Below are 24,966 nucleotides of genomic sequence, written 5' to 3'. Positions count from 1 at the left end.
TTGAAGAGCCAAGTTTAATGTCATCCTTCAGGAGACCATTCTTATTCTTGGCTTGAAACAAAATTGCTTTAGTTTTTTCTGTGTTGATTTTCAACCCATTTTCGAGAGACCAAGTATATAATTTCTTAAGCACACAATTCGCAACTGTAAGCAGTGTTATAGCATTATTTGAGGAAAACAACGCGGTTGCATCATCAGCATATAAAATAAACTTGGTGGCGAAATCTACATTAACAATATCATTAATAAAGATATTAAAAAGAAGAGGGCCTAAAATGCTACCCTGCGGAACGCCAATATAAACTGGTTTAACTTGGGATGAAATGTTATTAATTTGCACAAATTGGCATCTATGACGCAGATATGACCTAATCAGGTCTAAAGCGATGCCACGAATACCATAGCGATTCATTTTATGTAACAGAAGGTCGTGGTTAATACAGTCAAAGGCCTTGCTAAAGTCTATAAAAATGCCTAGAGTAAGAAGGCCTTTATCAAAATTATCCAAAATGAATTCTTTTTGCTGAAGCAGGGCAAGTTGAGTAGACCTATTTTTACGAAAGGCAAACTGACAATCGGTTAAAAACTTTTTGCTTTCGAGGAAATCAGAAATGCGTTGAAAAATAATTTTTTCTAAACCTTTTGAAAATACGGGGAGAATAGAAATCGGTCTATAATTTGTCAACAATTTCTTATCTCCTTTCTTGAACAAAGCCAAAACTTTTGCAGTTTGCATCTGACGTGGAAATACACCGGAAGAAAGGCAGACATTGTAGACGTGCACTAATACAGGCGCAATCAAATCTAAAACGTATTTCACAGGCTTAATCTGAATGTCATTGACATCACAAACGCTGCTGTTATTGAGTTCACAGAACTTGCATATTATTTCTGAAACGTTTGTTGGGTGCAAAAAAACTGAATCGGAGCAATCAACGGATAAGTAACGACTAGCATTCATGTTGATAGGTGCACTTGCAACGCTGGTAAAGTAATTGTTAAACGTGTCAGGCAAAAACACGTCTGGAACTACATTACCATTTTCCAAAATACCTGTTGGAGGCTGATAATCAGGCACACGATTCAACAAAACGTTGGCCCGCTTCCACAATTTCCGGCTGTCATTCCAGCAGGATTGAAAGTATTCGAAATGATAGCGGTCTTTAGCGCGCCGCAGCTCGTTTGTTAATTGGTTCCGAAAAGATTTAAAAGCCTGCAGGTCATGTGGATTCCGGGTTTTAATGAACTTATTATATAATTTTATTTTAACCTTAATTTTACGCAGCAATTCTGTCGTGATCCATGGTTTGCGGATTTTCGAAGAACGCGAAGGTTTGGTGCGAAGTGGGATATGTTTTTTGTAGCAAGTTTGAAAAGTGTGCAAGAATATTTCATAGACAGCATCTGGGTTATCTGCAGCAAAAACATCCCCCCAGTTAATCAGCCGTATTTCATTTCGGAACTGTGCAAGCTGGTGCATTGTAATTGGTTGATAAGTGAAGTTACATTTGTTTTCTCTTTTATTATTACGGATGATACTTAGGAAGATGGGCATGTGGTCGCTTAAACCATACGTGAAAACACCGGCTTTTATGTCAGCTTGGGGAAAGTTTGTCAGAAAAAGGTCAATACAGGTAGATGTGTTAGCTGTGACCCTAGTTGGAATTGAGATAGTATTATGACAGCCATATGCTTGCAACAAAAGCAAAAAGTCTCGACTCGCTGCGGTATCAGTCAACACGTAAATGTTGAAATCGCCACCGAAAACAACTGTACATTGTGGATCATGTGCATATGAAAATAATTTCTCCAGAAACGCCAAGAATCGCTCGACATTCCCATTGGGTGGACGGTAGAATACAGAAAAAATAGTTCGTGCATGCATCACAGATAAGACTTCAGTCTTCCGTCAAGAGACAAAATTCATCAATGCAATTTACTGAAAGGTTACTTTGCACAAGCATGCTAACACCACCTCTCCGCGAAATGGTTCTGGACCTAGTAAAATATTGATAGCTCGGAAGGCACCATGGGGTAGAGTGTTGGTCATACCACGTCTCGGAGAGCATTATGAAATCAAACTGAAATTTGACGCTTTCAAAGAAAAAATCAAGTTCATCTTTTTTATTTCTAGCAGACTGGCAGTTTAGGTGAAAACATATAGTCGCCCGATTATGACAATTTCCAATATAATTAACAAAATCTGATGGAGGTAACAAGCCTGTGAAAGACATGGCAGTAGAAAGACAATTATCTATCAAACACGTTTTATGATTTCGGTTCATCAAGGTCGGCAGCACAGGTGATCGTGTGGGCATGACTGCCTTCTTTTTTCCTTACAAACACTTTTCCGCGACGGTGCCAAGCGAAACTGAAACCATTGGCACTTGCCCAGTCTTTAGCGGTCTTCAAAAGTGTCCTGTTAAGGGCAGTAAGGTTCTCCAACAGGAAAACACCTTTTTCTACTGTTGGCAGTACTTTACGTTTGTTCAGCCATTGATCCCTTACTGATTGTTGTGCAAAGCGTATGATAACACCGGGAATCTTATCAGGGTGAGAAGGAAGCCTGTGCACTGCAAGAGCAGATTGACTGGTCTGGGGATCGAGTCCTAACTTTGACGCAAGCACGTTTATTTTGTTGATTAGGGACTCATCTTCATGCATTTTGAGGCCATGAATTTCAATGTTCAGTTTCCTGCTTTGGTATTCCAGATCATTCAACGCAACAGACAACTTTCGCACCTCGTCGTTGGCACCGGAGTTTTCAAGGTTGGAAAGCCTGGACTTCATGCTCTTAATATCAGCATCATGCTTGGAGACTTGAGCAAGTATTTCGTCATATTTGTTCGACATTAACTGCAATGATGCCTCAATGCCGTCCACCGTTTTCTTTAGGGGTAATAATTCATCAAGCTTGCGGTTGATGTCAAGAAGCAGAGAAGCTACAGAGGGTTCCATATTACCATTCATGCAATGCGCACTTGTTTTGCTCTTGCGGCAATGTTGACACCTCCAGGTTTCTTATACTCTTCCCCCTTTGATTTGAAAGTCGTTTCGGCGATTCCCGAACATTCACCAAGATGGTAAATATTACTGCAGGGGCAACATGTCATGAAGTGAGCATCAGCTTCAATGTCAACATCACAGTTTGCGCAAGTTTCATCTTCTAAGGTACTCATAACTGAGACAGTTAACAGGCAGGCATGGTGACATGGACGAAAAGCAACGCAACCAAGATTGTCAATGTGGTGCAAAGAACTAGGCAGCAGCAGCAGCAGCAGCAGCGAGAATACGAACATATATCGGATAATACAGCTAGAAAAAGAAAAACTACACAAACCTGTAAAAAATTGCAGGACAGTTTAAGACAGCGTGTTGGCTGCGCTGCCGCTGCTGCCACAAGACGAGGAAGCGCTTGGCGACCACTTCTTATGTAGCGGATGGTGGCGCTTCAGCTGCTTGGGCCGTGACGCAGGACTTGGTGAAGACAACTGTCACAAGTAGCTTGATCTTGACGATTAGATTCCAGACAGGCGCTGACGTCGATCCGAGCAAAGCCACGTTCCCAGCACAAGAGCAGCAGCAACTGTAAAAAATTGCAGGACAGTTTAAGACAGCGTGTTGGCTGCGCTGCCGCTGCTGCCACAAGACCACTACTATTCAAAATCATGAAGCAGCACCCTTTGGTGATGGAAGAGTACCAAAAAGAGTCCACTGCAAATCCTCCATTGAAGAATCAACCGACACTGGATGACATACTTCAGCAGAGACAGCAGTCATTGTCTCAGAAGAAAGAAAACGCAATTCACCAGAATGTGGCTCCCCGCAGGGGCGTCTGCGTCAGCAGGCGTTTGGTGTGTTGCGACACCACGTACCCGAGCACACGAGGGTTGGACCCTCCCGCGCGTAGCCGTGCGCGGCTTAGCCGTGTCCGGGGAAAAGGGGATCCTGGGGGTTGAGCCGATGCTGGGTGTTCGGACCTTTAAGGCCCCCCGGGCGGAGGCAACACACCCCTTTGGCCTCGGCTTCACGTAGACGGCACCCCCGGACTGACCCACCCGGGGGAAATCGGTAGTTGCCTTTTCCAGTCTCTCTCTCCCTCCAGCCTTCGTCTTTCTCTTACTTTTCATCTTTCCTGTCTTCTCCTAGCTTCCGCTTACTTCCAATTTTTCCAGGCAGCAAGGGTTAACCTTGTGTGAATAACCAACCTAGGTTATTTCATATTTGGTTATAGTGGTAATGTACAGCTGGTGTTTGCAGGCTGTTTTTCACAAGCCTGCAGCGTCCCCTTGTACGACTCCACGGTGGGTGGCTGGCGTTACTGCCGAAATTACAATCTCATATGGCTACCTCCTTTCCCCCACTACTTGATCGCTCCCTGAAGAGGGGGCGCACCGATGATGTTTTAGAATTTTTCGCCCGTCAAAAAAAAAACTTTTCCACGCTTCCACGTAGTTTACTCCGAAACACCAAACAAACCCGTAAGAGCAATCTCACCATTTCTTGTATCCAAGTCTCTGACCCAAGTTCTTGGTACAGGTTACAAGGCATCCAGAATGGCAAGTGGTGATCTCCTCTTGGAGCTCCGCAACCTGAAGCAATATGAAAACCTACCCAAGCTAGTATCATTTGGCGACGCCAAAGTGACAGTAACTCCGCATCGAACTATGAATACCACCCGTGGCGTGGTCTCCGATGATGATCTCTTGGAGCTGACTGAGGCTGAGCTCTTGGAGGGCTTCAGTGAGCAGAACGTCATCAACGTTAAGCGAATTAAGATGAGGCGTGACAACAAGGAAATACAGACCAAACATCTGATACTCACTTTTAACACAAGTGTCCTGCCCGACTCCATCGAGGCCGGGTATATCAAGCTCCGTGTTCGGCCATACATCCCGAATCCTCTGCGTTGCTTCAAATGCCAGCGTTTTGGTCACAGCTCACAGAGCTGCCGAGGCCGCCAAACCTGCGCTAAATGCAGTGCTAATGAGCACACTTCTGAATCTTGTGAAAACTCTCTCCACTGCGTAAACTGTGAAGGCGAGCACGCTGCATACTCGCGGTCGTGCCCATCTTGGAAGAAAGAAAAGGAAATAGTTACGATTAAAGTAAAAGAAAACATAAGTTTCAAAGAAGCACGCAGGCGGGTATCTTTCCTGCCAAAGCACACCTTTGCCGAAGTGGCGCGTCAGGGGGCAGCGCCACACGGCCTCCGGCGGCTGTCCGACCCACACCCAGTGAGGCGGCAGTGACGCTATCCGCCCCCTCGGCGACTGCAGCTACCGCTGCTACGCCAACACAACAGGCGGGGCCAACGACCCCGAAGGTGGGCGCAGCCGAGGCTACCCCCACCTCCCCAGCCCCATCCAGCGCTGGCAACAGCCGGCTTAGCCAGATCCCTCGGGGAGCCTCATCGACCTCGGGGCTGGTGGGCGCAGGGATCTTGCCTTCCGAGGCAGGACCCTCACAGAAAACTCGCTCGCAAGAGCATGTGTCCGGCGCCTCACTAGAGGCAATGGACACTACACCTAGCCTCAAGGCGCACCAAGCGCTTAAGGAGCGGCGAGGCTCCCTCGAACGCTCCAGAAAGGGCAAAACCCCGATTACAGGGCCTCGAAAGAGCTCTGTAATCTAAGGCATAACATCCGTTTCCTGACACACAGCACCTATTCACTTCCAATATGGATACACAAATAATTCAATGGAACATCAGAGGTCTTCTTAGAAACCTAGATGATATGCAGGAACTCATTCAAAAACACAATCCAAAAGTGCTGTGTTTACAGGAAACACACCTAAAATCCAAACATACAAAGTTTCTCCGACAGTACATAACTTATCGCAAAGATCGCGATGATGCTGTCGCATCATCGGGCGGTGTCACCATTGTTATCCATAAGAGCATTGCGTGTCAACGTTTACAGCTTCAAACGCCTCTCGAAGCAGTGGCGGTTCGAGCTGTTCTCCTAAACAAACTCATCGCCATTAGCTCTCTTTACATACCCCCACATTACAAATTAACGAAACATGAATTTCAATCCTATGTAGATGAATTGCCAGAACCTTATGTTGTTCTTGGCGATTTCAATGCGCATAGCACCTTGTGGGGAGACTCTCGCATCGATGTGCGAGGTCGTCTCGTTGAACAGTTCCTTTTTTCTTCTGGAGCGTGCCTTCTAAATACGAAAGAACCCACATATTACTCTCTTGCAAACAGATCCTTTTCGTCAATAGACCTTAGTATAGTTTCCGCGTCTATACTGCCTGAACTCAAATGGGAAGTTACGAGCAATCCTTACGGGAGCGATCACTTCTCCGTACTGCTAAGAACATCTAAAGAAAATGAATTTCCCCCACAAGTTCCTAGGTGGAAGATAGATACAGCCTACTGGGAGAAATTTCGAAATCTATCTAGACTCTCATGGGCTGATATGTCTTCTCTAGAAATCGATGCCGCCGTGGAGTATTTTACAGCGTTCATAATAGATGCCGCATCTAAATGCATATCTGAAGGAAGCGGTTTGGGATGCAGACGGCGTGTCCCGTGGTGGAACGAGGAATGTAGGATTGCTCGTAAGAAACAGAACAAAGCGTGGGGGTTGCTACGCGCTTCCCCCACTGCAGAGAATCTTATCAACTTTAAGAAAGTAAAATCTCAAGGCAGGAGAACCCGCAGGCAGGCCAGAAGAGAAAGTTGGCAGAACTTTTTATCAAGTATTAACTCGTTTACAGATGAGGCGAAAGTCTGGAACCGCGTAAATAGAATTAGAGGGCGGCAAACATATTCACTCCCACTAGTAAATACACAGGGCGATACACTGAAAGATCAAGCCGACTCACTGGGGGAACACTTTGAGAGTGTATCAAGCTCAAATCATTATTCACAATCCTTCCTAAAATATAAACAAATAGAAGAATGCAAGCCACTCACCAATAAATGCCGACAGAATGAACCGTACAATTGCCCTTTTAGTGCTGCCGAGTTGAAAGCTGCCTTGAGCGCATGCAAGACCTCTGCACCGGGATCCGATAGAATCATGTATGCAATGCTCAAAAACTTACACAATGACACACAAGTAACACTACTTACACTCTTCAACACTATCTGGGACGCAGGGTACCTTCCAACGGCATGGAAAGAAGCCATTGTGGTCCCTGTTTTGAAACAAGGGAAAGACCCTTCCTCAGTGGCAAGTTACCGCCCGATAGCCCTCACAAGCTGCATGTGTAAGGTATTTGAAAAAATGATAAATCGGCGACTCATCCATTTCCTTGAACAAAAGAAAATGCTTGATCCCTTTCAGTGTGGCTTCCGAGAAGGGCGCTGCACAACCGACCATCTTGTACGTATTGAAGGACATATTCGTGACGCGTTTGTACACAAACAGTTCTTCTTATCGATATTCCTCGATATGGAGAAGGCGTACGATACGACCTGGCGCTATGGAATCTTGAGAGATTTGTCAGAAATGGGCATTCATGGTAATATGCTAAACGTAATAAAAAGCTACCTGTCCAATCGTACCTTCCGGGTGAAAGTAGGCAATGTGCTGTCACGTCCTTTTGCACAAGAAACCGGTGTACCCCAGGGTGGCGTGCTCAGTTGCACACTCTTTATTGTTAAGATGACAGCACTTCGTGCTTCCTTACCACCCGCCATCTTTTACTCTGCCTACGTGGACGACATTCAAATAGGTTTCAAATCCTGTAACCTCGCAGTGTGCGAAAGACAGGTACAGCATGGTTTGAACAAGGTGTCAGGGTGGGCAGAGAAAAATGGATTCAAAATCAATCCCCATAAGAGTTCTTGTGTTTTGTTTACAAGGAAGAGAGGCTTGGTTCCGGATCCCTGCTTAGAAGTGTGTGGACAACAGATACCTGTAAACAAAGAACACAAATTTCTAGGTGTCATACTTCACTACAGACTCACTTTCATCCCCCACATTAAACATCTTAAAGAAAAATGTCTGAAAACAATGAACATAATGAAACTTCTATCGCAGACTACGTGGGGTAGTGACAGGAAGTGTTTAATGAATCTATATAAAAGCCTCATTCGATCGCGACTAGACTATGGTGCCGTCATTTATCACTCTGCCGCCCCGAGTGCACTAAAGATGCTAGACCCTGTTCACCATCTGGGTATCCGTTTAGCCACAGGAGCTTTCAGAACGAGTCCCGTACAAAGTTTATATGCAGAATCGAATGAGTGGTCACTTCATATCCAGAGAACATACATCAGCCAAACATATTTTTTGAAAGTCCACTCTAATCCCGAACATCTGTTTTAACACCATTAATGATATGACATATGCTACACTATTTCGTAATCGTCCTTCCGTAAGACAGCCTTTCTCGCTGCGTGTGAGGGAGCTTAGTCATGAAATGCATGTTCCACTCCTCGAACTTCGCCTAATGCATCCAGCCAAGCTGCTACCTCCTTGGGAGTGGCAGCTGATACAATGCGATACATCTTTCATGGAAGTTACAAAAAACGCTCCAGAGATTGAAATCAAGATGCATTTCCGGGAACTCCAGCACAAATACTCCTGCACGGAGTACTACACAGACGCATCGAAGTCACACGACGGGGTGTCTTATGCAGCCGTCGGTCCATCCTTCTCGGAATCCGACGTACTCCACCCGGAAACCAGTATCTTTACGGCTGAGGCCTACGCACTGCTGTCGGCCGTAAAGCATATAAATAAATCACAATTCCAGAAATCAGTTATATATACGGACTCCCTTAGTGTTGTGAAGGCCTTGATGGCATTCTCTAACCACAAAAATCCGGTAATTAACGAACTTTATTCTGCTCTGTGTAAAGCGTATATAGGTAATCAGCATGTCATCATATGCTGGGTGCCAGGTCATAGGGGCATCGAAGGTAACGTTCTTGCGGACCAGATGGCCACGTCAGTTGCATCGCATGCAGTTAATCCTACTGCTTCGGTCCCTGTCACAGACCTGAAGCCTTTGTTACGAAGGAAACTTCGTAACAAAGAACTAAGAAATAAATAATAAAGAACGAAGAAATAAATAATAAACTCCATGTAATAAAGCCACAATTAGGTTTCTGGCCTCCTGTAACCAAATCCCGTCGGACAGATGTCCTATTCTGCCGTCTAAGAATAGGTCACACTTTTGGCACACATAACTTTTTACTCACGGGAAACGAGCCTCCAACCTGTGGTAGATGCGGGGAGAGGCTGACCGTCCTCCACGTCCTACTGGAGTGTCGGGAAGCCGAATCCGAAAGAAAAAAAACATTTTCTCTTAGCATACCGCCACCACATCCCCCTTCATCCTGCTATGTTACTTGGTCCAGAACCACTGTTTGACACCAACGCCGTCCTAGGTTTTTTGAAAGATGTCGTGTTGCATGTTATTAGCCCCACACGTTCGTAGCGCTTCCTCTCTCCAGAGGATGCCGCTGCGATAATTTTTAATAGCACATGCCTCTAGGTCCTTGTGGTTCAAGGGCTCTGGCGAGGCAGTAGTGCTGTAAGCAATTTAACATCTCGCATATTTTAAACATTGCATCAATCTTTTACGATGGATTTTAAAGTTCATAGTATTCGTCATCAGTCATCGCCATAATTTTATGGCACGTAGATTTTACGCACTTTACAGCGACTATTTTTAGGCCACTTTACAGCCAAGTCACATCTTCCATAATACATCCATAACACTACCACCAGTCATGGCGCTCTTTGGCCAAACCTGGCCCTTGCGCCACAAAACAACACACATCATCATCAAGGCGCGCTCGCGCCTAGTGAAGCCGGCCTCCGGGAGATGGCGTGGCGGGCGTCCCCGCGCAACCCGGTCGTCAGGATGGCGTAGGGCGAGCTCTCGGCGGATCGTGAGCGGCGCGGTGAGCGGCGCGAGGAGGCGGCGAACCGCACGTTCCACACGGAGAGAGGCGGCGCGTAGGCGTTTCACTTCCGCGACCCAGGTGAGGCGATGGTCGATAGTCAGACCAAGGTAGGACACCGTCGGTTCCCAGCTCAGTGGCACACCATCGATGAGCACACGGCCGGTGTGGCGGCGTGCGGCAGCGCGAGGGTGTACCATTATCGCCTCACTCTTGGTTGCTGACAGCTCTAGGCCGATGGCACGGAGGAAGCCAGCGACGGAATCCAAGGCCGCCTGTAGTCCGCGTCGCATCTCGGTGATGGCGGACGTCGGCCCCCGCACGTAGAGTGCGACGTCGTCCGCGTACACAACAGCACGCACAGGGAATCGGCCAGCTTTCGGTATGCACTCGATGATGGGAGCGAGGGTGAGGTTAAACAGAAATGGGCTCAACACACTACCCTGAGGCACACCGGTGGTCACTGGCCGAGGCGAGCTGGTGGCCCTGCCGACGCGGACGGCGAACTTCCTGTCGGCCAGGAAAGCCTGGACGTAGGCAAGCAGGTTGCCCGCAACACCGAGGGCTCGCACAGCACAAATGACAGATTCGTGCGGGAGAGTGTCGAAAGCGCTGCGTACATCGAGGAGGAGGAGGAACGCGGCCTCTCCGGCGCGCCTGGCTTGTTCCAGCGTGCCGACAACAACAGCGAGGCAGTCTGCAGTGGAGCGCTGTGCTCGGAAACCGCACTGTTCTGGCGGAAGGGCGTCGCGGGCGTGCGCAATCCACTGGAGTCGGTGTAGTGCCATCGCCTCCATGGTCTTTCCCGGCACAGATGTGAGCGAGACCGGCCTGTATGAGGCGAGCTCGCGTGAGTGTTTGCCGCGCTTCAGCACCGGCACCACGACAGCAGAGCGCCACGACTCTGGCAGGGAGCCCTCACGGAAGACGGCGTTGTAGGCGTCTAGGAGGTGCTGCCGCTGGGCGTCGTCGTGCGTAGCATCTGATGTGTGATGCCGTCTGCTCCGGGGGCGGTGCGGCGTCGCCTGCGGTGCAGGACGCGCTGCTGCTCGTGGAAGGTGAAGTCGTCGCTGCACTGGCTGTCAATCGCCCGCGCGGTATGCGCGCGATCTCCCCCTCCCACGAACACAGAGCGCCCGCAATGCAGCGGCAGGGACGCCGGGTGCTGTTGAGGCGTTGGCGGCAGCGAAAGAGTCTGCTAGCAGCTCGGCGAGCGCCAACTCCGTGATGCCGCGGGCAACAGCGATGCCGAGAACTGGCCATCGTGGGGTCCTCGGATTCACCATAGAGCGCATGATGCGCCAGCCACGGTGCTGGTTTTGCGGGTCAGCAAGTGACGCGCAGAGTCTAGCCCAGCTGCGGCGGCGCAGCTGCCTGGCATGCCGTCGGCACACAGCGTCCAGTCTGTTGTAAGTGGTCCAGTCAGACGCGGCACTCGTGCGGATGGCGCGGCGCTGGGCACGGCGGCGGGCGGCGCGAATGTTCAACAGCTTATGTTGAATTCCAATGGCGGAGTCGGAGCAGCCGACCGACTCCGCGAGCGAGCACTCGACTCTGGCGTAGAGCAGCGCCTCCCAATCCGCGAGTGGAACACAACCTGCGCCGCCGGAGCAAGGCGGAAGCGGAACTTCTATCGCCGAGTTACCCAGGATGCCTTGCGTGTTGTCGTTTTTTTCCGCTGTTTGCTCCCAGCACCGCCGCGCCAGTCACTTGTCTCTTCAGCGCCGTTCCCCTGTTGTGTTTTCAAAAGTGCGGAATGGATATCTCGGCAAGCGTGCAGCGGCTTTTGCTTCCTCTGATGAGCGCACAGGATACGGACAAACATGGTAGGTGCCTTCGCAACTTTGAACACTGTGCTGTAAGTCCAATGCAACGCACGTGTTGCGTGGAGCAATTGTCTGTTGACGCTACATTTCAGTTGCGTAGTTGCTTTACTGCTGATGTGTTCGTTTCACTCAAACGCATCGCATCCGTCATTGTATTGTGCATTTTCCTGTGTGTCCGTCGTGGCGCAGAAGTAGTTGTCTAGCTTTATATGTCGCGAAGAAGCAATGAAGCAGTGACACGTGCCTGAGAATTTGTCTCCCACGAAATTTTAGCGGAGGTATCAGTGTGAGTGCATTCTGCTGCCGAATGGAGTTGTGCTGTTATGTAGGTCAGCACGGTAAGTGCACCCAATTTTCGAATCAGTCTCAGTGCCACAGAAATCTACAAATTGTTTTTCAAGCATCACTGTCGATTTCAGGCCAGAAGGACCGTACGGTAATTTTGATTAACAGCCACCTGATCAGGGACGTTGCATCATGCTAAGCGTGTGTAATGTAATCAAGAATGTGCACCTTGTGTTAAGCAAATATTGAACTTGTGTGGAACCTTGCATGTTTATATTACGCTATTATTCAAAATTTCGTGTTGAGATCAGGTAGCGCAGCAAACAGCGAGTTATTTTGTTAAGCTGTGTTAGGAAGTGTGACATGGCTTAATTGCTTACGTAGTTGCATGAAATGCACGTGGTGGCTCAATGTACTGCAACTAGTCACAGAGTACAACTTCGTAATGGTTATGTCGCTTCATATATGCCACCTTTATGAATCCAGGGCAATGAATAATGTTGCATTTGGTTTTTCCATCAACAGTGCCGGAACAGAGCAGCAAGAATGACCAACGCAGTGAGTTCATTTATAATGACATATTTATTTATTGATACTGTTAGCCCAAAGGCCGATAAAAGATGGAGAAATCATAAAATGAGCTTCAAAAGATGCTGCAAACACGAGCACTACACAAATCAAACCAGCAAATACAATTGCTTAATGCAGCTGTAACACCTCTACAACTACCCCATGCAGTTTTTGTTTGCAGGTACAGGCTGTGAATGGACAGCCGGGGAAACAAAGCTGCTATTTGATTATTATGAGCAGTACCTTGCCGAGATTGGACGGTTGAAAAAAATTCAAAAATAAGCAGCTAATGTTCAGCCAAATTGCAGCCCAGTGAGTCCATTTATAATGACATATCGTTCATTTATTGATACTGTTAGCCCAAAGGCCAATACAGGATGGAGAAATCATAAAATAAGCTTCAGAAGATAGCTGCAAAAACGGGCACTACACAAATCAAACCAGAAAATACAATAACTTAATGCAGCTGTAACACCTCTACAACTACCTCATGCACTTTTTGTTTGCAGGTACAGGCTGTGAATGGACAGCCAGGGAAACCAAGCTCCTATTTGATTATTATGAGCAATACTTTGCTGAGATTGGGCCGTTGAAAAAATTCAAAAATAAGAAGCTTATGTTCAGCCGAATTGCAGCGAACATTACAGAGGCGCTCGGAGTTCCGAAAACTGGTGAGCAGTGCTGCAGCCGCTACAAAACCGTCATGCGCAGAAAAAGAAGCGCAACAGCGCACAACAACAAATCTGGGAATTCCCCATGTGAAGTGCCCTTTGAGGATGAAGTAGCCAGAATACGCTGGCTAGATGACAGTCTCGAGCCCGAAGAGCTGAGAGACAGCTCTGGCGTTGTTGCTGTGAAGAGGCCAGCCAGCCAGGCGTCGGCCAGCCAGGCATCCGCCAGCCCAGCGTCGACCAGCCAAGCATCCGACAGCCCAGCGTCGACCAGCCAAGCATCGGAAAGCCAGGAGTCTGAAAGCCTGGCGCCGAGCCAAGCATCGACAAAGGAGCCTATGCCCAAAAGGCCTAAGCCCTCTGGTTCGAGAATGCTGGAGATGAAGATATTCTTCGATGAAATGAGCAAAATTCAAGAAGAAAAAGAAAAAAGACGAGCTACACGGGAACAAGAAAGAGAGAGGCGCCACAAAGAAAGGCAAGAATACAAGGAACGTATTCGGCAAGAAAAAGCAAAACAACATTCAGAAAAAATTAGGCTTCTAAGCCGTGCTCTTGGCCTTGAATAAAAAAATTCCAGTGTCCGAGAATATCGGCTTGTTTAAATAAAAGTGTACAGTGCCAAACATGTGTTTGTGTATTTAAAGATGGCCGCACGTTAGTACACACACCGCAGCCCCCAACTACTGCATGGACTTTATTTCGACCAGGCTACTCAATAGACCGTATTCACGCTATCACTCAGGTGATAGAAAAATGTGCGGAATATAACCAACCCTTATATGTAGCTTTCATTAATTACGAGATAGCGTTTGATTCTGTCGAAACCTCAGCAGTCATGGAGGCATTATGGAATCGGGGTGTAATCGAGCTGTATGTAAAAGTACTGAAAGATATCTATGGCAGCTCCACAGCCACTGTAGTCCTCCATAAAGAAAGCAACAAAATCCCAATAAAGGCAATACGATATTTCCAATGCTATTGACAGCGTGCTCACAGGAGGTATTCAGAGACCTGGATTGGGAAGAATTGGGGATAAGAGTTAATGGAGAATACCTTAGCAACTTGCGATTCACTGATGATATTGCCTTGTTTAGTAACTTGGGGGACCAATTGTAATGCATGCTCACTGACTTGAAGGGGCAAAGCGGAAGAGTGGGTCTAAAGATGAATCTGCAGAAAACTAAAGTAATGTGTAACAGTCTTGGAAGAGAACAGCAATTTACAATAGGTAGCGAGGCATTGGAAGTGGTAAGGGAATACATCTACTTAGGGCAAGTAGTGATCGCAGATCCGGATCATGACACTGAAATAATCAGAAGAATAAGAATGGCTGGGGTGCGTTTGGCAGGCATTCTCAGATCATGAACAGCAGGTTGCCATTATCCCCCAAGAGAAAAGTGTATAACAGCTGTGTCTTACCAGTACTCGTGTACGGGGCAGAAACCTGGAGGCTTACGAAAAGGGTTCTATTTAAATTGAGGACGACGCAACGAGCTATGGAAAGAAGAATGATGGGGATAACGTTAACGGATAAGAAAAGAGCAGATTGGGTGAGGGAACAAATGCAAGTTAATAACATCTTAGTTGAAATCAAGAAAAAGAAATGGGCAGGACATTTAATGAAGAGGGAAGATAACCGATGGGCATTAAGGGTTACGGACTGGATTCCAAGGGAAACGTAGCAGGGGGCGACAGAAAGTTAGGTGGGCGGAAGCGATTAAGTTTGCAGGAGCTTTGCCAAGACTTTCGTGCGCTTAATTTCTCCAAGCCTGCGCAGTGCTCGCTCTTCACCGGATTTCTCAATATGATTATCTCTGCAATTCTGCCACTGAACGTCACTGGGTACTTGTTCATTATCATCATCATCTGGCTCTACATCACCCAACTCAATGCACAAGTTGTGCAGAACGCAGCAGCTTATGATAAACTTATTGAGCCAGGGAATTGTGCAGAGCTCAAGATACATTAGCTGTCTGAAGCGCTTTTTTAGGGTGCTAAATGCATTTTCAATTAGAACTCTTGTAGCTGAAAACTTGTAATTAAAGTGCTTTTGCTGCTTCGTTAAAGCACCATAATCCCTGTACGGTGTCAACAGGTGTTCCCGCAGTGGATACGCTGCATCCCCTAAAAGATGGTAAGACCCCTGACAGACTGCAGAGATTTTCTTTGAAAGTGGGGACAAGCTGAACACATGCGAATCGTGCATTTTGCTTGAACTTCCAATGAACGTGTCCAAGAAGCGCCTTTTGTCATCGCAGACGGCCTGTAGTGTGAGCGAAAGGTAATGGTGCCTGTTGCAATATGTCGAAGCAACCTTCTTCTCCGGGCACTGTATCTTGATGTATGACCCATCGATGCAGCCAACAACATCAGGCATTCCAGACACCTGCAAGCAAGTGATACACTTGTATTGAGTGATATCATCCATGTCTGAACATAAAATGAGCATTTGCAAGGAGTTTTAAGGGAAAATACTGGTGCTCATACCCATTAACTGACGTTAACAGCATACCCTTCATGGCACAGCACCATTTATTTCAAGTTAAAGAAACAAAATACAAACCAAATGAAACTGAGAAGTACTGAGGGCAGCATACACTGCCGTGCACACAACATATTACATGTTTTTTTTTACTATCCACTTCTCTTTTTACTATAGCAAAATGGGAGAGAAAATAAAGCAAACCCCGTGTATCTTCCCTCAATCGATTTGAAGCACGTAATGAGAATTTGCTTGCCAAAGCAGACATGGTCTATATCGCATCGTACGCCCGGAAATCTGAACAGACATCTACTATTGTGGGTGATGACAAAGCATGCAGCATCATTCCTAAGCAAGGAATTGGCTGTGATCCCAAGAGATACTTTTAGGTTAAATGTTTCGACCGCCACTGGTACAAATTCTGAGTGTTGTCATCACAAGCTATCATGGTTTCATGAAGGTCCAGCATTGTAGCGCTTGAAATAGCAAACAAAACGTGCACAGTGATGTTGCAATATCAATAAAACTAGGCTGGCCGATATTCAGTGCTTCTTATAGGTAAAGAAAATCAAAACAAACCTTCTCAAAACTTTTGGTGAGGTTCTCCAGGTCAGCCGGAAATTTTATCAAGGACTGTCCCAGAGTCAGGAGGAAGTCGGCTACTCTATGAAGAATTCGGTAAACGGAGCTTTCCGACAAGTCGAACCGGCTGGCCACGTTTCTCATGCAGGTTTTGTTGGCTGCGTACCTGCGCAGTGGGATTACACGGATCCGAAAAAGGAGCTTCAGACTACAGTGCATTGCAAGCAACGAGCTCGTAGTCAAATGCGTTTAATGCAGGCATCCGACTCTTTCGCGTTTCATTTATCGTTGTTAATTTGGCAGGTGCATAGAAAAAACGGCGAGAACTAACCAGATAAAAGACAAGATATGCGTTTCCGCAGATTTCGCTGGAACCCCTCCATGTGTACCCGAAGGGCACATTGACGACGCGGCAAAGTCGGCGATCAACTTTTCCGCCACAGATCGAGATAGCCTGAAGTGCCTTCGGAACTGCACAAAAAAGAAACAGAAACGAAAGCACCACAACGTGTTAAACCTTGAGTATGCTGCTTTCCTTTTTCTTTCCTTACCTCATCGTCCGAGTACTGCCGCACGACGTCCTCGATGTAGCCGACTACTTTAGGCCTCTTTGCGGGAATTTGGAACATTCTGTCGAATTCCCGCTCGTAAGCGGCAGTTTCCGCGTCGCTGTCACTATCCGAGCAATCGCTCGTGTCGGAACTTGAGCTTTCCGACTCGGAGCTGTCGCTGTCGAGTAGCAAAAGCATTGCCGCACGCTTTGCCGAACCAGCCGAGCCGCTCATGTCGTCCGCCATTACCAACACAACTCGCGAGTCGTGACCGGTGGCGCCTCCCAGCAGACAAACGCGGTAAAGGAAATACGTCACGCAGAGTTCCGGTCCACTCCACCGATTTTGGCGGAGCAGCTTTTTCTGCTCCACGCAGTGACTCCCGCTCTGAATCCACTCCGACTCTCTCATTGGAACACCTTACTCCTGCTCTCACTCTGTCATTGGAACAAACTTGCTCTGAAACGAGCAGAAAAACTTGCTCCGACTCCGCCATTGGAATTCAACATTAATGTCCGGGCAGGGAGTGCCGGCCGGCACAACCACACACGTCGACGCGCGCCTAGCAGACTCCGCTATGTGCGCGAAAAAATCGGCGTCGCGCGACCACTCGTGACAGAAATCGCGGAAGAGTGTCCACCGAACCACAACGCATACTCGAACAACTGCGCGGCTGGGGGAGGTGGGTGATAGGGTGAGAAGGAAGTGATCCGATCCGGCAGTGTCCGGTGCGCGTTGCCAGAAATATGAGCAGCGCTCCGAGACAAGTGCCAGATCGATCGGCGAGGTTTGTACGCCGCGGCGCACAAACGTGGGCCTCCCGCTGTTTAGGATGGACAGGCCCAGCGTTGACGCGGTGGCAAGGAGCGCTTTACCTCGCAGATCACTGTGACCACCTCCCCAGCTACGGCGGTGAGCGTTAAAGTCCCCACAGACGACACAGTCGGCCGAAAGCGAGGCAATCAGGCGCGTGAGGTAGGTGAAATCGTTCTGCTGGCGGCCGTTGCGACCGCCACCTGGGCGCATGTAAACAGATGCCACAGAGGTGTCGGCGCCGCAGACGCGCACGGTAGCGGCCACGCACTCTACCACAGCACTGCACAGCTGACTTGTGTCGATGAGGACGTGCGGGAGGGTGGCGCGGATGTACAGCGCAACGCGGGGGCGCTTCTGCGGATGGGCGCTGTCGTGGCAAGGCGCAGAAGTGCAGTGTGCCAAGGCGCACTCACTGGCACTACTGTAGCCTACGTAACCAGGCAGCGAGACCTCCTCTGCACGCACATACGTCTCCTGGAAGGCGAGGACATCGTAGTCGTACAGAGGCAGATGCTCGACGAGCTCCGAGTGCCGGCAGCGCAGGGAATTGCAGTTCCACTGCAAAATGCGCGGCCGAGGAACACCCTGAGCTCTAACTGCCATGGTGGGTCAGTGCCCCGTGGGCGGCGAGAGCAGCGGCACACAGCGTACGAGCAGGCGAATCGTGCGGCAAAAGTTCCGTGGCACACTTCAGTGCGGCAGCGAGCAGCGCGATCACTGCGTCGCGTGGGTCAGTGGGAGCCACAGTGACCGCCGGCGAGGGGGTCGACGTGTTGCCTGCGACAGGCGGCCTCGCCGGACGGTTATTCGCGACATCGGCGAACGTGCGGCTGTCGTCGACGCGCGATGAAGCTCGAGGGGCGGCGAGGGGTTGAGGGCCTCGCGGCGCTGTCTTCTCGGCGTCACGGACGATGGCGGCTGCCTGGTGGCGCGTGATCGGCTCGATCGACGACGCGACCGTCTCGGCAATGCGGCGTTCCCGCTGCCAGTCAGGGCAGCGAGGCTCGGTCGCGCTGTGTCGGCCGCCACAGTGGAGGCACTTCGCGCTCCTCGCAGTGCAGTCAGCCCTCGAGTGGCTGCCACCACACCTCAGGCAGCGGCGCGCCGACACGCAGGCCTCGCTGACGTGGCCGAAGGCTCCACATAAGCGACACTGCGTGGGGCGGGGGCGCCTTGGGTTGACGGGCCGACGCATCTTGAACAGCGCAATCTCCTGTGGTGGTGTGCTGCCCGAGAAGCGCACGACAAAGTTGGGCCCCGCGCGATAGCAGCCGAGAACGGGCACCGCAGAGTCAATGTTCGCGCGCACGGTGTCAGGGTCGAGGGACGTATCGACGCCGAAAAGGACACCGGTGCACGAGTCCTTTGGGGCTGCTGCAGCACGCACAGGGACATCGCAGATGTCCGCCACCGCTATGAGGGGGGCCAATGATGAGTCCGGCAGCGCATCAACCGCTACAACATTCAGCCGAAAGTTGACGCGGACGCGGTGCGCGCCAGCCACCTTCGAGAGCTGTGCCACGATGGCCTCTTTCGATGATGAACGAAAGTTCCGCTGGCCCACGGGGCGAAACAGCACGGTGTCGCAGGGCTCCCGGATGGGCGCGAGGGCGGCCTCTGCTCGCGAGGTACTGCGTCGGCGGCGTCGGCGGTTTCGCTTTCGGGAGGGGGGCGTGGCACCCGTCGTTGCCCTCGATGCAGCTGGCATGCTCGGCTGCGCCTTGGGAGAGGGGGTCGCCGGGGCCGGTTTTTCTCTCTCGCCTGTCTTCGCCCGCGGTGGCATTGTATGCGGCGCCCGGTGAGGGGCTGGCGGTGGGCCGGGAGGAGGAAGGGAAGAGAAGGCGTCCTCTGTCAGGGGAAGGAGGGGGCTGAGTACACAGCTTGGCCGGCTGTTCCCCGGGGGAGCGGGGTCCTCCTCTCTTGATCTCTCGCCCTCCAAGTCGTTGAGGGCCACGCTTGCCTCCAGGGAGGGGGGCAGTGTAGGAGGCGACTGCTCTGGGGAGGAGGGAATGTAGTCCCGGCTGTCAGTTGAGGATGAGGGAGACGACGAGGAAAAGGGGGACGACGATGACGTCGCCTCGCTTTCTGGCAGGCTTCCTCCGCTGACCGTGACCTTCTCTGATACCCCCGGCTGCGCTCGAAATGGGGAGCAGTGGAGGGGGGTCTTCAGGAGGCCCTGAAGCTTTGCGAGCTCGCCAGTGGGTGACGTGCTACGGCTGGAATGTGCACGTGGCGGGTCCGCAGGGGGAGATGCCGCCTCAGCTGGAAGAGCCGTCTTGCGGCGCTTCGTTTTGCGAGTGGCGGGAGAGGTGGCTGTGCCGGTGCGAGGATGTCGCCCTGCACGGTTTGTGCCTCGCTTCTTGGTGGGCGCCGCTCGCTTGCGTTTGATGGTCGTAAGCCGCGTTGACGGACCATCATCCTTGGGGAGCCGGGGCTCTGGCATGAGCCGCGGGGTTGCGGTGAAGAATTCCATGTTCCTCGAGCGGCCAGGAGTGCTGCTGGGCGCGAAGAACAAATACTCTTCCGCTGCAGGGTCACCCATTAAGGGTGCGCTAAAACGGCGCTACATCCCGCGGGAGGTGGATCGAACTATGTAATGAAATAGAATAAAGAACTTATAAAAGAAATAACTAAGAATGGAAAATATACTGAAACGCGGACGGAGCTCAAAACGTGACCTTCTCGGTCGGCTGTCCGAGGTGAACTCCTCCTTGGAGGCGATGCCTCCTCTCGGCGGGCCAGACGGAAGCGGTCCGCAAGGCGAGGAGGAAGGCGCGCTCGCGCCTAGTGAAGCCGGCCTCCGGGAGATGGCGTGGCGGGCGTCCCCGCGCTAGGGTGCCTCGATGCGCGCGCGCGCTCCGTTTAGGGTGAGGACAACCACGTCGTCTGCTAGCGCGGCCGCCATTTTCTTGCATACGCTGGTCGCGGTGCGCGCGTTGGCTGCGTGACGCGCCTTGAATGTGCTGGCCCCGCTGGCAGTGGGGGCTTGTATGGGCCTTTACCTTTGATAATTATACCTTTTCTAGGGTAGATGAAAACTAGGAGTAAAGATTTGGTGACGCATTCGCTATTTCGAGACGATTAGTGAAGGTATATCGGATATCTTTTTTTTTTTTAACGTTAGATGAGCACGGCGGGCAACTTCTCGCCGTCGTGCACTTGCTGTCGTTGCGCTGACATATGGACAGAGCGGTAAGTAGGCGAAGTACGCGAAGGAAGGGAACTGCTGCATATTCAACTACGGATGCACGGCATGTTTACGTCCACTAGTAATATTCTTCGCCGTGGTGACATAGGATTACCTGGCTGCAAACTGTCATGCGTAGACCATGCAATTAAAACATGAAGGCTTAGGCGCAAGGAAAAACAATGATTTAATACCTTGATCCACAAATACGTGATGTTTAAAATGATAACGAAAACACTTCACTGCAGTTGTAATGCTGCTTATGATTACTACACTTAACTTTTTCTCATGCTTATGTGCATGTATACGAAAAGTTCATACTTAATACAGCGTCTTTAAGTTAAACTAACACCAGCACAAGTTTTGCTTCCGTGACCTCCGGCACGTGTGGCTCGGTACTGACGTAAATGGATACGTAGCCGCAGTCTTGTGTAGGTGGCTATCAGCATTTTAGATATTGCTTCCCTGTGGTCTGCGCATGTGTTCAGGCATGGCCGGTCTACCTTCGCAAGGTATTCCGTAAGCGATTTCAGCGGGGACTTCATAGTGTGTATATTGTTTGTGCACCACGCGATAACACCCGTGAAGTGCTCCTCGTAGTTCTTTAGAGTGCGGATCACTTCACTGCTCGGATAGATCAAGTTCCGTCCATCCCTTACATACTCCTTGAGAACTGCCAAAGAGGCATATTCATTGCTTGCTGCTCCAAGGAGGGCATCCTTGCATTGGGAACAGGATACGTTCTTTACGATGCTTTTCAGGATGAAGCCACCAAGGTAGTATAAAATACAACATTCCGTTGACGTCAGCTCCTCAATGAACAAAATCTCAGAGTCGTCTATTTCTTCGGACAAATTTTCTGAGCACTGCTTCTTTGCTTGAGAAAGGAGGTCGACGAGGTACTCTCGATCATCAAGCTCATAGTTTGTTGTTCGCGGTGTGTGTAGAAACTGGCTCACGCTGACAAGCCTCAGAGCACATTTTAAGTCATATGCCGTTGGCACTGGCTTCTTTAGGCGTACTACAGAAAAAAGATTTTCGAGGCAGTCTTGAAGTAGCCTGCTCGTTAGGAAAAATTCGTAGCGTTCATTGCCCAGGAAAACTTCTTGGAGGCGAAAGACGACCGTCGTGGAAATGAGGAGCCCAGCTTGGGATGGTTTCCATTGAGATGTGGCGCCCATATTCATCCCTTGAATTGTTTCTGCTGCAAGGCGCAAGGTTTTCAGAGCGGCATAATATTTGTCCATATTCCGGTTGCTTAAAGCTAAAGTGGGATGGCGTGACGACATCAAGGCATACCACTTTGACACCAGATCCATGAACCATGCTGTCGTTTCCCCAGATGGGTCAAGCAGCCCTTCTTTTACCAAAAATCGGATGGCCGGTGCAGCTTCTCTGAAGAATTGGAGAGCTAAACTAACCTTCATTTTTGTGAAGTGGCCGCTGCTCACATGAACCTCCGATAGGGCAGGGGCTACTTTAAGTTCCCTTTCTGCGTCGTAGTCCACCACTGCCTGGACGTGCTCCAGTTTCACGTTCGGTGACGGAAGGTTGTTGTCGAGCACGGTGGCAGCGCTCAGTGTAAAAACTTTGGAGCTTAAAAGTTGCCCTCGTAGGTTCTTCAACACATGTGCTGCATCGGCAGTGAAAAAAAGCTCTTTACCGTCCAAACATGGGTGTGGTATCGAGCACACTGTGCTGGAATTTCTATGGCTCGAAAACCCGAATTCTCGCCACATTGCTCGATTTGCTGATCCCATGTCACATGTCACTGCACGGACTCTTAGGGAAATCTGGCTACAGCGCCGGGTGATGTCGCGAACATAGTCTTTGAGCAGGGCACCTTCCACGTGTCGGCCAGTGAATTCATATCCGATGACTTGCTTCCACCGCTGATTAATTCCGTCCAACATGAACACCAACGCGTGATTGGCGGGCTCCTCTGGCTTTGAAGGAAGTGAAGACATTCTCCAAGGAGAATGTCTTCACTTCTATCCAATTCAAACGCCGTAGCTATTTCCATCTCGTCCAGAAACAGCACGCAGTCTTTTTCCACGTTTTCCATAGTCTCTGCCTTGCACTTCATGACGTCAAAAACTTCTTGAAGAATTCCTGGAAGGAACCTCAGTCCCTGGATCCTCCGCGCCAACGTCCTGCTGGACGGAAGAGGATAACCCAACTTCCTCAGTGTCTCATAGCCGGTCGTTCCGCAAGCAAACTTAATTTGCAAACCTTGTTTAACTGTCTCCGCAGACCATGTGTGACCCTGGGTGCTATATTTAGAAAGAGCGGAAATCTGATCTGAATTCAAGAACCGCGTATTTCTTGCGAAATTATCCGCCTTACTTTCAAGCTTTTGCACTTGCTTTTTGAGGTTTTGGATTGCGTTCTTAGCAATTGTGTGATGTTCTTGAAGAGTGGCGTATTTTCTTTCCATGTCTGCCAACTGCTTTTTCAACTCAGCACAATTCCTTTGCGCCTCACTAGCTGTGGGAGTTTCATCTGTCGAGCTTGGAATTCTGACGTGCAAAGCTTCGTCACCTGGGTTGTTGACTTGGAAGTTGTTCGATGACGCCTCTTGCGTTACCGTGTGAGTTGACTCGGGGAGCATTTCCCCTGCCTCTGATCCGGCGTGAGGTACTTCAGGGTTGATTACCTCTTCATTGGTGGATATGGGCACAGGCTGCGTTCTGTCTCTAGGTGGCTTTCGCTTCCTTAGAGCAACTGGAAGCAGAAAGGTACACAAGCCGATTATCAAACTAAGCACTAAGATGAGGGAAAACGCGGTATCAAGGAATATGGAAAATCAAGACAATGCGGAAACAAGGCATGGCCAGCGTCTCGGCAATCTTTATTGAGTTTTCAGTTTTCCACAAAGAAAACCTAAGGGTAGGAGGGCAAATAGGTATACATAAGTACCTGACTAGGTATCCGCTCCCTGTAATAATTACAATGTCGACTTGGTTAATTACACATTAATTAGCCAACGCGACTAATTCCCTTTTTCAAGAGGAAATGTGTTAAGTGGGTGCGTTGAGATTAAGGTTGTTGCACGAACCGATCGACAGTACAACTGATTAGGTAGAAATGCTTCTCGATATGAGCGGCAGAAGCAGCATTGATACACACACGCGCACATACGTACATACATACGTACAATCATACATATATACATAACCTGTTAAAGTCAAAATAAGTGACGCATGTCGGGCCAGCGGCTCAAATACTGCTGAAATGTTTCCGAGCGACCACCACTCTTTCGGTAACGAATGTATGCACTTTCAAAGAATGAGGCGGTGAATCAAACGGGAAATACCTACCTCTGAATGGGAAAACCGTTGGTACAGCATTTGGTTTCAGCTTCTTGCATCCATCTGCTCGGTTTTGTTCAAAACAGGATTCTTCAAAGTGAGCCTGCACGAAAAAGTATTGTTAATATAGGTGCCTTATTCACCCGAGAAATAAGATTAAATGACATTAAAAGAAGGAAACCGAACGAACTGACACCGGCACACATATGGGCTCACATCTGCACACATGCACAAAATAAGGCGTCATTCACAAATTTTTTCACCTCCATGCGCTACTTCCGTGACTTATGATATAAAGCTGGAATAAATGTCATGAATAGCATAATTTTCGCACACAAGAAAAAGTATAAAAGACCTTTATTTGAAACAACACGGAGTAAGCGCGAGCATAACGCGTCGCATGCTCTTTTGCGCTCCGGGATTCGCCCTCCACACTGCTATATGCGCCTGTCAAATATGGGTAGCGAGGGCTTTTGGTGAAGCAAGCGTGATGCGTGGCTGAGAAAGATCGTTTACATTTTTATAAGGCTGTGCCTTATTTCGTGATGCCAAGCGAAATAAATAGAGCTGCAAATGTGACTGGGGTTTCATGTCGGCCCCCAGCTCTAAGAGGCTACGTCCGTTTGCAGCGATCAAATATCAGAAGGCCGCAAAAGCATGATGACGGCTCTAACATGAACACATAAAATCGTACGTCTGGTTTTTAGAAACAGTTGCACAGACAAGCTGTACGTAAGCCTAAACATAGATTTGGTGTTGCTGAGAAATTGGGTACTTACACTGCAGATACACGAGTAGTTCGTCA

At 49.3% G+C, this 24,966-nt stretch overlaps 2 protein-coding genes and 1 long non-coding RNA gene across 3 annotated transcripts; 1 reads left to right on the top strand and 2 right to left on the bottom strand.

Moving 5' to 3' along the window:
- Positions 1-11,203: 11,203 nt before the first annotated feature.
- On the bottom strand, positions 11,204-20,232 carry LOC139048135 (uncharacterized). Its single transcript, XM_070522643.1, has 2 exons — positions 17,355-20,232; positions 11,204-11,367 (listed from the first exon to the last, which is right to left on the bottom strand). Exon 1 carries the CDS (start codon positions 20,203-20,205, stop codon positions 18,256-18,258), a length of 1,950 nt encoding a protein of 649 aa, XP_070378744.1. The 5' UTR covers positions 20,206-20,232; the 3' UTR covers positions 11,204-11,367; positions 17,355-18,255.
- LOC139048137 (uncharacterized) lies at positions 11,344-13,145 on the top strand. The gene is made up of 3 exons (XR_011507569.1): positions 11,344-11,703; positions 12,514-12,546; positions 13,068-13,145. It is a non-coding gene; the product is annotated as an uncharacterized lncRNA (long non-coding RNA).
- Positions 14,950-17,370, bottom strand: LOC139048136 (putative nuclease HARBI1). The gene is made up of 4 exons (XM_070522645.1): positions 16,848-17,370; positions 16,628-16,767; positions 16,294-16,462; positions 14,950-15,618 (listed from the first exon to the last, which is right to left on the bottom strand). The coding sequence occupies exons 1-4, from the start codon at positions 17,256-17,258 to the stop codon at positions 14,950-14,952; spliced, it is 1,389 nt and encodes a 462-aa protein (XP_070378746.1). The 5' UTR covers positions 17,259-17,370.
- Positions 20,233-24,966: the final 4,734 nt, after the last annotated feature.

This window comes from Dermacentor albipictus, chromosome 7 (genome assembly GCF_038994185.2).
Source record: "Dermacentor albipictus isolate Rhodes 1998 colony chromosome 7, USDA_Dalb.pri_finalv2, whole genome shotgun sequence".
Lineage (NCBI taxonomy): Eukaryota > Metazoa > Arthropoda > Arachnida > Ixodida > Ixodidae > Dermacentor > Dermacentor albipictus.
The sequence above is the reverse complement of the archived record's forward strand: the minus strand, read 5'-3'. Positions and strand labels throughout refer to the sequence as shown.